At 35.0% G+C, this 12,503-nt stretch overlaps 1 protein-coding gene across 2 annotated transcripts in view; it reads right to left on the reverse strand.

Moving 5' to 3' along the window:
- TEC (tec protein tyrosine kinase) overlaps window positions 1-12,503 on the reverse strand; it is a 110,709-nt gene that overhangs the window by 17,699 nt on the left and 80,507 nt on the right. For both annotated transcript variants that reach the window (XM_074272568.1, XM_074272569.1), the window contains exons 7-11: window positions 11,813-11,853; window positions 8,586-8,758; window positions 7,934-7,999; window positions 3,434-3,488; window positions 1,337-1,416 (exon numbers count right to left, since the gene is read on the reverse strand). In XM_074272568.1, the coding sequence (XP_074128669.1) occupies window positions 1,337-1,416; window positions 3,434-3,488; window positions 7,934-7,999; window positions 8,586-8,758; window positions 11,813-11,853 (415 nt within the window). The remainder of the gene's footprint in view (window positions 1-1,336; window positions 1,417-3,433; window positions 3,489-7,933; window positions 8,000-8,585; window positions 8,759-11,812; window positions 11,854-12,503) is intronic.

Genomic DNA, 12,503 nt, shown 5'->3' on the forward strand with positions numbered 1-12,503 from the left:
ATGTAAAGAACTCTCATGTGGAAGAAAAATTCAAAATAATAATTAATAAAAAGAAAAATTTATAGATACAGATATCAAATCAATGAGGAATATTTTTGTAACCATTAAAGGAAAGAGTCAATTGCCTCAGGATAGTTTTTAAATTACTGAATTAATTAATAATTCCTGAAATTATTCTCCATCATTCAGTGTCTTTCAGGACAATCTGGATGCCTAGTTGTCAAGGATACTTTAGAGGGAATACAATTGAAGGCTTCTTAAACTTTTTTTACTTGTGACTTCTTTTTGCCCAAGAAATTTTTATCTATCTCGGGTATATAGTTAAACAAATCAAACTGATAACAAATCATAATTTCACAACCTCCACATTCAGTTATGTGAGCCCATATCAGGTTGCAATCCACAGTTTAAGAAGCTTTGCACTAGATGAACTCTGAGATCTCTTCTAACTCTGAAAATCTGTAGTCCTTTGTGACTCAAAAAGGAGTACAAATTTTAAACACTTCAATGCAACAGCTGCAGGAGAAATTTTCATCATGAATTTCAGTCTGAAGTCCAATAATACAAGAGATTACTTTTTTTTCTTAACATGTTAAATTAAGTTGTTGTCCAGAAGGGGGCCTTCTCCATAAAACACATCATGTACAATATTATGATGATAATCAGAAATAAGGGACATCAAGCAATATGCTAAAATATGAAAATAAATACTTGTCTACTTCTCAGACTATCAAATGTAAATAAATTACATGACTATGAAAAATTCATTTACAATTGAATTCTAAACTTATTAGCCACCAACAAAATATTTCAATATACAAATAAAACATAAATTATAAAATAGTAAAATTTCTGATATACATATACATATTTTGAATGTGGGTTAATTTTTTTTTTAATCAAGGAAAAATATCCCATTTATTTCCTTGTCCTCTAAACATTCTTTATCTTCTGCGTATTTTTTTTGGTTTTAAAATAGCAACAACAGGGGCAGCTAGATGGTGCAGTGGATAGAGCACCGGCCCTGAATTTAGGAGGACCTGAGCTCAAAGCCGACCTCAGACACTGTGTGACCCTGGGCAAGTCACTTTAAACCCAATTGTTTCAAAACAAAGGAAAATAAAATAAAATAACAACATTTTTTAGATTACATAGCTTCCATTAACTGACTCTGCAACTAGACTGTCCAGAAGCTATAGGAACAAATTACTGAAATTATGATTTCAGATAATAAAACTGGATTCAGAGGCAAATGTTTAATATTTATTAAAAAGTTATCTTTGAATCTTATTAATCTAGGAATCCACAAAAGAAATTAAAACAAACTTTGACTTACCCTCCGAATTTGGTATAAAGGGAAACTGTGTACATTCCTGGTTGACTGGAGTCCCTCACTATGAAACCACCTTCTTTATCCTAAAATTGAAACACAAAGGATGTTTTGTGTGAAACTGATAAAATATCTTTACAATTAATACTCACTTTTTTTCCCCAGTCCCTATAATCTACATTGGTCCTCCCTATATTTAATGTCCTCCTAGGACTATTTCATTCCTTCCTATCTCCTCTTCCTATTGTTCTCCATATCAAACCTATGAGAGGTCACAAAAGCATTTATAGAAAATGTCCTAATCATTTCCCACAAACGGAAATCCCCATGAAATCAAACCTGTTCTTATTTTCTTTAGGTACTGACTACTTATGCAAATATCTAGTTTAAAAAAAATTGTCCTGTAATATTTGATTTTCATTTCCTAGAAATGATCATTTCTTTTTAAATTAAATCTTTGAATCTTAATTCAATATGGTTTTATGCTCATATGGCAGTTTTCCAAGTGCCACTCTTTAAGTAAGAGCCACATTCCTCAATTTTCTGGAAAACAAATGGTGAGCAGCATTATTTCCACAGATGAAGAAATGGAGGCAAAGTCAGTATTCTAGTACCCTTAAAATAAAAACCATGGAGATTAGGATAATTTGCCTGAATCTACTCCAGTAGATTCCTAGTGAAAAATCAAAACATATAACTCAGAATTTTTATGAACATCATGCCCTGAAAGAGCTCTTCTACCAATAAAAACCTACTATCTTCAAATGCAAAAATATATTGAATATTGACAAATAGGCAAATTTCATTTTTATTGATTCACAATTAAAGATAGTGTGACAATCTTGTATTCCTCAGGTGAAGTTCTAATCATACATTGATTTCCATGATGCTCTTGTCAGCTCTAAGAGTTATAATAAGCTCCATGCAAATGATTCCCAATCTATATATCTAGTTCTAGTCTCTTCTAAAATCCAGTCCTGCAATAGTAACTTCCTTCTGACCAGCTCTACCTGGATGCCCCTCAGAATCTATTCTTCTTCCAAACTTCCCTGTATTTGCTAAAGGCAATGATCCAAATTCACAAATCATCAATAGCTATTTACTTTATGCTATATTTAGTTATGCTGTAATAGTTATTTAGTTTATGCTACAGTAGACTATATAAACTTAGAACTAAAAGGAAAATTAGACTTCATCAGGTCTGATACCCTCAATTCCAGCTGATAAAAATTGAAGTTTAGAAATAATAGCTTTTATACACAAACACATATATACACATGGTTAAAGGATGAGTCTACTAGTTATCCTAATATTCTTAAATTAAATGAGGCAGCATAACAAATTAAAAATTCAGGAAGTTATAGTTCTTTTCCACTAGCCAGTTCTGAAAAATATTTTATGTAGAAAATATTTACGTATAAATTTTTAATACATTTATATAAATATATGTTATTTTATAATAAAATAAAATGTGTTTTATAATAAAATAATATTTCATATAAATATGTTTATAATATTTTAAGTAACTACATAAAATATAGCTATGAAATATTTTTTCAGAGCTGGCTAGTAGAAATGAACCTATTGTCCCCGATTCTCTTTAATTTGCTATATCATTTAATTTAGGAGTATTAAGATTTATCCTTTAAGACATATACATTTTATGAAGCTATTTTCACCTCACTAATTATCACAAGTACAAAAATGGCATCACATACTATGAATATAAATCACTCATTAAAAAAAAAAAAATTGCAGTTCCAAGAAGGAAGAAAAAGATGACTCAATTCAATACTGAACTGTGTGTAGCAATAATAAGCAATAAAAAATAGAACAAAAAGGTGATAATACAGATGACTGTACATGTATAACCTCTCTCAGATTGCTTGTTGTCTCGGGGAGAGAGAGGAGAGAAAGAAGAGAGGAAGAAAAAAAATTGTTACTCAAAATCTTATAAAAAATGAATACTGAAAATTAGCTTTACATTAGCTTTATTAAGTAGGGAGGGAAAGATGATAACAGTTGACATCAGCATGTACCTCCTTAGCATCTGTGGTAAAAACAGTTATTGTATCTCTGTTCTAAGATAACACAGCCACTTACTTCACTTTTAAGGAGTTGCTCCGCCTTACTCCTATTCATATTTCGGCAATACCACCTGAAAAAAGGAGAAATGAAAAAGGTTGAAGTTCCTATTTTTTAAGCCCCAATCAAATATACTCCATCCCATTCAGAAACCTGAATTTAGGTACCGTGACACTAATACTATTCAGGATTAAATGTCTTTCATTATTCAAGAAAGAAGGAGATTCTTTTAAAAAATATATATATTTTTTTTTTGGAGTTGAGGGTTTCTGGAGGACATAGCCCAATACTGGCTCTCACCCAGATCTATATACTCCATTATCTTTCCCATTCACCTCTTCTCAGGCTCTTGCTTAAAGCTTATCCACAGTATCAGAGACAGCTGCCTATAGAAGCACACTTGAGAAATAATCTGGGAAAAACCAATAGTTTTCACTGTGATTACAAAGTTTCTCTCCTTTCAACAGCACTGTTATGAATACCAACCACCTTGTGCTTTCACAAATCACTGAGCTGCAAAAATTCTACTTGAGGGGCTGCTACCTGGCGCAGTGGATAGAGCACCAGTCCTGAAGTCAGGAGGATCTGAGTTTAAATCTGACCTCCAGACCCTTAACATTTTCTGGCTGTGTGACCCTGGGCAAGTCATTTAATCCCAACTGTCTCAGAAAAAAAAAAAAATCTACTTGATCCATATGATACCGGCTGCTGTCTTCTTATCATTTCTCCCAATCATTCCAACTCTTTCCCATTACTTCCCATCTCACTAAAGGAAAAGCTCCAGCAAAAGATCTAAAATCCCTTCTCCAAAACTGATTTCCCAAATGATAAGTTTGGAAGGTGGCACCAAGGCTATGAGTCTTATATATGATCAAAAAACAAAAACAAAAGAGTAATAGATTACAACTGTGGAAATAATAACAAAACAAACAAAACCCCCACAGATAACGCACAGAAAAAGTTTAGAAAGGAACAAAGAGATAAAAAGGATTCTGTTACTATCTTGTTAAAATTGTTGCTCTTGATATCGGTCCAGGCATTTCATTAGAACAGGGATTGGCACTTGTCTATGATTTATAGTCCTAGAGTTTTACCTGGAGTCACAAGAGGTCAAATGATTTGCCAGAGGCAGGTCTTTACATCAGGTCTTCCTGTGTTCAAAGAAAGTTCTCTCTGTATTGTCACACCATACTGTCTCTTTGAAGTTAACATGAACTAAAAAATAATTAACAGAAGGCAAATGCCAGATTTTGCTTTTGCTTTTGTGTTTGTAAAAAGGTGTTTAGAATAATAACGACAATGAAGATGATCGTTCCAATAACATAATAAAAATATCCAAATCCAGAAGAAAAAAATATAGCATCCTTAATTATGAGGCCAGCTTCCTACAGACCGCTGGTACTCTTCCACTTCTTCTGGCTATCAGATATCTTTCTAAGCCCTGGAAATCCTTTTGATGTCACAGAATTTGGGACCAAATTGGTTCCAGGTAAAAAAGTATGTTGTACAGCCTTTGAGAGCAATAGTAGGAAGTCTCAGGAATCAGTCTTTGGACCATATGAAGTTATTCATGGAAGGACAACCCTCTACTTGTAGAAATAAGCTCTGTGCCAAATCTCTAACCTCCACCAAGATCATCTCTCCTTGATAACACCTCCTCCAATAACAACATGTCCCACAAAGGATAGAGGGTCATGTATATCCCATGAACCCACCTTATTAATGCCAGCCTTACGCATCCTGAGTTCAAAGTTGCTTATATACTGGCATGACATGAATAGTTTTGCTAAAAACAAATGTACTCTCCATGTGTCTCAACTACCATCCTGCCTGGAATTCTACCATCAGAAATTCATTCCTTTGGCTTAAAATTTCAGAAATTTACTGTTAAGATAAAAATATCCCTGGATATAATAAGTACTATGTCAAGCAATGATCTGTCACCAAAATAGTAAAAAAAATCTATACAAATCTGAGATCTCACTGAGGTACACATGTGCTATATTCCTTATATTCTCTTTCTGGGAAGTTCCTCCCTCAAAAGTTCAAGATTTAGGGGAGCCTCTGCATCCTCACTTACCAACTAAGACGTTCCCCTCAAATTCTCCTTGGGAGTCCAAAAGTCTCACCAAAGGGAGAGGGAGAAGGAAAAGAACCAGTGGCTTACTCAGCTCTGAATCACTGCCCCAAACAATAATACCCAGCACCACCCAATTGGCATTGTCTACAGTGTACCTCAAAGATCAGAACAATGGTTTACAAAATGAGTACATAACTGATGTGGCTCCCAATAATCCTGAATATCCTAGTGATATGCGTTTTCTTAAATGAAAACTGTGAGCACATCTGGTATCTTCAGGGTTGATATGAATTTGCAATGATGTAGACCAGCATAAACAGTTTAAAGTGAATTGGATTACCACATGACTCAATCTCCTAACAAAGATTCAGGAGAATTAAGTTTTCCTTTTCTTTCCAAGTTTTTCCTTGGAGAAGGGAAAGAATGAAGGAGAAGGCCTTGGGCCTATCCTAGGAAAGAAATGATGTGAGGAATTACCATGCTGGTATTTTCAATTCCACTCCATCTAGTTCAGGATTATGTCCTGAAACTTAGTTTTTGTTAAATTTTGATAACTGTATTTAAATATAATGAATAGATTTCATTGTACTTATATAATTAATATATTTAATTATACTTAGATATAATAATATAATCTTATATATTTTATTTTGTGCATTTTGAAAAATTATTTGGCAGCTTTACCAAGCTGCCTAAGAGGTCCAAAGTACAAAAAAAAAAAAAAAAGTTAAAAACACCTTTTAACTCTATTATAAATAGATGTAAGCGATAGGCAAAGCATTGTGTTAGATAGTTGGGGGGCAACCTGAAGTTATTATATACTGGAAGAAAGTGTAAAAAAAGGAAAAAGAAGGGAGACAAAGGAAGTAGAAGGCAGATGAAGATGAACTTTGCCTACTTCATTGACACTGCCCATTAAATCATCCTAAATCCTATAGATTCCCCGGGGTTCCTTCCTCTTGCCCCATTCTCCCACTGTCAGCATATCTTATGTCAATAGCCTACCCAACTCAATTCATATTTAGTATTAATCCCTTAAATAAGCACAACCGGGTAGTATACCTTGGTTTTCTTCTAGATGGGAAGAGGCAGGGGAATGGGAAAAAATGAACTAGAGACTTTCCAACTCTACATCCTCAATACCAGGAATTATAAGGGAGCATGCTAAATATTAGAGATAAAAAGAAAAAGAAAAAATGACCCATTGTCTTAGAGTCCCACTATGCTTTGGGGGAAGGAGGGGCAGATGTGTAAGATGAGAAAGGGAGATATTACAAGTTTTTGGAGAAAAAGAACAATAAGAGAGGCTGAGGAAAGGGGAAGGGATAAGGGTCAGGAGAGATTTTGTATATACCAGTAGTACTTGTGCTGAGTAAAGAAGGAAGGGAATGATGTTAAGAGAAGAGAAGGTAGAAAAGCATTACCTCAGCCTGGTACTCTTTCGCTGGCCCTTGACTCCACCCGCTGATAAACCCAGAGACCACCAGGTGGGGCAAAGAGCAATCACTAGACCCTTTCTGTTTCCAAGAGTCCTTCCAAGATTTATGCTAAAAAGGAGTATGGCTCTTGTCAAAATGCTCAAAGAATGGGTCACTTTTAGGCCTAAGGACATTGGAAGCAGAATAAGGTAAGATCTAGAGATCAAAGAACAGAGCTGGCAGATAAGACTGTTGTCTGGCTTTCTACATAAGGTTCCCTTCAAGAACAGCATGCTGCCAGAGGGCAGAGAAAAGCTCTTTTTCTGTCCAGATCAAAGATCCATTGTTCCCCCTTCCTTCAGCTTCTCGTTTGGAGTCAAATGTTGCGGATGAATGAATGACATCTCCACTTCTTGGACAGCCATGGACAGTTCCTGACACCAAATTCTACAAATAGCAAGCTCAGTGAGTCATGTGTAGATGCAGGGCATGTAAGGCATCATCAAATGACCAAATTTTGCTTATGTAAATTTATTGAGTCATGATACTAGACTGCAGACATATATTATCTAAAAGTCTTGCCTAGAACTAAACGAGCCACAAGGGAGGGGCCTTAAATCAAATTCCTATTCTGATGGAGAACCAGATGACCTTTAGAGTAGGAGACCTCTTAATTTATCCAAATCTCATTGTACAGACAAGGAAACTGAGGTTTGGAAAGTCTAATTTACCCAGGATTACACAAGTAGTTAGGGCAGCTAGGAGAGGGAGAAGGAGAAAAAAAAGAGCAAGAGATAGAGAGAGAGGAAGAGGGAGAAGAAGAGAGAGAGGGAGAGAAAGAGAGAGGGAGAGAGAGAAACAAGAAGGAAGAAAGAGAGAGAAGAAAACAGGAGAGATTAAGAGAGAGAAGGAAAAAAGGAGAAAGAGAAGTAAAGGGAGAAAAGGAGAGGAAGAAATAGAAAGACAAAGACACAGAGAGAAGATCATCTATTTTTCTTGACCATAAAAATATTTACTTACTCATATTGATCTAAGTTGCTCAATTTCTTCCCTGTAACATAGTTGCTTGGAATGTATCCTTCACTCCTAGAAGTAAACATTGGGTATTAACAAAAGGGAAAAAACTCTCTCCTGCCACTCCCTTCTGATTTTTTTCTGACACCAGTAAAATACAGGAGGAGCACTAAGCACCACTGAGTTGGGAGGCTGGTAATAACTGAATTCTGCTGGAAAGCCATATGTTACAGCTTTCATTATTTTAACTCCTCATTAGTTTCGACTATGATTATCCAAATTTTAAATGAATGAGAAAATGTTAAATTATGAAACTGAAGGGAATGAGGAGAACTTAGTGTGAAAAATCTAAGCTTCAATTCTCCCTTAATATTTGAAAGCACTTAGCAGAGTGCCTGGAACACAAGTGCTATATAAATGCTTCTTCCCTTTCCCTTCCTCTTCCCTTAGCCTGCTCTTAGGAAAAGAAGTCACAAATTATACTTCTTTAAAAGGATGAATAAGGTAGATCTGATTTAATATAACCACACCACAAATGTAGCTGTATAACTGAAGTAACACGTGATTTCAGAAATATCTCATTATTTTAGAGACACATCCTATCCATTTTCACACATAATTCCCCAAAAGGAACATAATGTACAGAAAGTCTATTTACCCATACTTATCTCTTGCTCTCCACCAATGAACATCATTTTTTTCCAGTATAATATATTCTTGGCCTCTCTCTAGTCTGAGATCATGTGTTTCTGTTGCTTGGAAATCATACATTGCTACAACTATTTCTTCATTTTTATCTTCTTCAGGCGGAAGAGGAGGCGGAGGTCTTCGCTTTAAAGGAAGAAAATAAAAAGAGATAAAAATCTCTTCTGCCCAAGGCGAGAACAAAGTTTTGACAGCTTCAATCTTTCCATCATTAGACCTGTATTTTGTCTGAAACAAGAAATGTTCCAGACTTGTAGGGGGAAAAGTAAGTAGAAATAACTTCATCAAGAGGTATTTCATCCCATATCGGGAGATGGCAATTAAAGAGAATACCAAGGTTTCAAAAGGGAGAGACAAGCTGAATGATGGCACCATTTCACAGAAAAAGTGAAGTCAAAAGTAGATGAAAAGATGGCAAGTCTAATTTGAGGCATCAGCAAGACATCCACAAAGAGAGGTCCTGTTGGCAATTTAAGACATGGCTTTTGAAATTAGAAAGGAGCAAGGCCGGAATATAGAATCAGGAGAAATGTATAGAGTTGATGGCTGAATTCAGCTATTAATTGTCAAGAGCCAGAACATAAGAGCCAGAACTGAAAACAAAACTTTGAGAAAGACATACCTAGTCCAGGAAGGAAGAGGACAAGGAGCCAGCAATGGAATGGAGGAGCAGTTAGACAGGCAGGAGAACCAAGGGAATATGGTGTTGCTGACCCCATGGAAAAAGATATAACCAGAAAACAGAGAAAGTTGACAATACTCAATGCATCCAGAAAAATCAAGCAGGATAAATGCTGAAAACATCTTGAATTAGGGCTTTAAAATATTATTATTGATATAGTCATATTTATTTACTGACTGATAGCTCTCCTTCCATGAAACAGTGATTCTAAGGGAAACATCTGAAATCCTGATAACATAATATACAAAGCCAATTTCAATCAACTATCTCACTCCTTATCTCTTTCTCCACAGAAGCTATTCCAAATCTTCTCTTCCCTCTTGAAGTTTCCCAGTCAAAGCCTCAGTAGATGAGCTTGTTGCTTTCTTTGCTGAAAAGCCACACACTATTTGTTGAGTTTCCTCTTCATTTTCATCTTCTAACTCTCTTGTCCTTTCCCCTTAAACAATGCTACAAAGTGCTTTTCCTTATTAAGGTCAACCCCTTTCTACATGTGCCTTTGAAACTATCCTTTCCCACTTCCTCCAACAAAATGAATTTTCAATCATCTTCCTTCTCTTCTATCTTCTGTCCCTCTCTTTCAACTAGTTCCTTCCTTATTGTGTTCAAACATGACCAAGTTTCTCTGTGTTTTAAATTTTCACTAGATCCTGCTTCAAACTATCATCCTTTATCTCTCAAGTTCCTTGAGAATGTCTAGTTTTGCTATCCCCATATCTTTATCCTCTCATTCACTGCTCACCCCTTTACAATCTCACATCTGATCTCACCATTCAAATGAAATTATTCTCTCCAAAGTTCTCAGTGATTCTGGAACTGCTAAGTCTGATGGTCTTCTTCAAATCCTAACTCTTCTCAACTTATCCAATTCATTTGGCACTGTTGCCATTCTATTCTAGATGTTCTTTCTTCTCTGGTTTCTCATAGCACTCTTTTCTCCTAGCTTTCCTTTTATCTATCTGATTTCTCTGTCTCCTTTGCTAGCTCATCATTCATGTGACAACTCCTAACTGTGAGTGTTCCCCAGTATTCTAGCCTGGGACCTCTTCTCTTTTATACTCTCTCTTGGTAACCTCATTACCTCCTATGGGTTTAATTATCATTTCTATGGAGATGACTCCCAGACCCAGTCTTTTTACAATCCAAAGTATTAGTCCTATATCACCAATTGCCTATTGGATATTTTAATGTCCCAAAGGCATCTTAAACTCCATATAGCTAAAACTGACCTTTCTCTCTAAATCTTCCTCTTCCAAACATCCCTATTTATGTAGACGGTACCAGCATTCTTGCAGTTTCTCAGGTCTGTAATCCTGTCATTATACTCAAATATTCATTCTCTTACCACACATATTCAATCAGTTGCCAAATCTTATAATTTCTACCTTTACAACTTCATAACATCCTTTACATCTGACTCCTTCTCTTTACTCACATGTCTACCACTTCAGTTAAGACTCTCAACACCTTTTCTCTAGATTGCTGCAAGAGCTCCCTAGCTCAATTTTTTCTTCATTCCTATTCATTCAACATAATTCTGCCAACGTCATTTCACTTAAGTGCAGATCTGACCATGGGAACCCACTGTTCAATGATCTCCAGCGGCTTTTGGACAAAAACTAACTTTTTGGCTTTAGGGACAAAACATAAGCTCTTCTGTTTAGCATTCAAAATTCAGCAATCAACTTTCCCCTAACCTAACTGTCTAGCATCAATGGATATTAGTCTGTCTCTTACACTTTGCAACCTAGCTAAATTGCCCTTCTCTTTGTCCCTCCTTCCACTCCATTTTTCAGCTATGTGCTTTTTCAATGGAAGGCCCTTCCATACCTACAATGCATTCTTTCATTCCCTACCATATAGAGGGACGCAATTCCAACACCATTTTCCTTATAAAGCATCCTTTCCTCTCACCTGCCAGTGCCCTTCTCTCACAGTATCTTATATTGAACTACTAGGTACATATATGTCCATGGATGTAAACTTTATATTTATAACATACATAGATTTTTTTTCCATTGTCTCCCTCCATTAGAATATAAAGCCTTTGTGAGTAGAATCATTTAATTCTTTGCATTTGTATCTGCACTGTCTAGTATAGTGCCTGACTCATTTGTTGTTGTTTCAGTCAGTGGCTGACTTTGTGGTCCCCTCTGTGTGACACCCTTTGGGGTTTTTCTGGCCAAGATAACTAGAGCAGGTTTGCTACTTCCTTCTCCAGCTCATTTTATATATGAGGAAACTAAGGCAAACAGGGTCAAAACAGCTAGCAAGTGTCTGAGGCTAGAGTTGAACTCAGGAAATTGAGTTTTCTTAACTCCAGACTCAGAACTCTCCACCGTTCCACCTTGCTGCCCTATAGAGAAGATATTAAATAAAAGCTTATTTAATCAATAAGATGGTTAAATAAGAAGTGATTGTTTAATTGATTAAATAATTGATCATTAGTTAATTATTGATCTACCTATAGACCCTTCAATAAATTAAAGCTCCCATACCTTATTTTTTTCTGGTGCTGGAGGTAATACTTTTTTTATACCTGAGAATAAAAATAAAAGAAATGGTTCAGATTCACAATGAAACCAATAATCAATAAGAGAAAATGAGATGAGACATGAATCATTATCAGCATATACACAACACAAATAATTCATAAAAAATGGACATGCCGATTGTTTGGACATGTGTATATATATATATATATATGTATATATATATATATATATATATATATATATATATATATATATATATATATATATATATATACATATATATATATATATATATACACATGTCCAAATTAAATACTATATATATATATGTATGTATACATATATATAGTATTTAACTTATACTTTAAAATATTTAACATGTGTTGGTCAACCTGCAATCTGGGGGAAGGGGTGGAAGGAAGGAGGAGGAAAAGTTGAAACAAAAAGTTTTGCAATTGTCAATGCTGGAAAATTACCTATGTATACAATTTTTATAATAATTAATTAATTAAAAAATAAAAAAGCTTTAAAAAAAGAAAGAAAGAAAATGGACATGGCCAGAAAAAAATATTCTGTACTGATTTACTAGGGAAAATTAGAAAGATATATTAAAGATTTCTTAAAACACTGAGTAAATGAAATCTCTGCTACCTTGAACTATCCATATATTACTTAATATGATATAAATAAATAG

Source organism: Sminthopsis crassicaudata, chromosome 6 (assembly GCF_048593235.1).
Source record: "Sminthopsis crassicaudata isolate SCR6 chromosome 6, ASM4859323v1, whole genome shotgun sequence".
In the NCBI taxonomy this organism is placed as follows: Eukaryota; Metazoa; Chordata; class Mammalia; order Dasyuromorphia; family Dasyuridae; genus Sminthopsis; species Sminthopsis crassicaudata.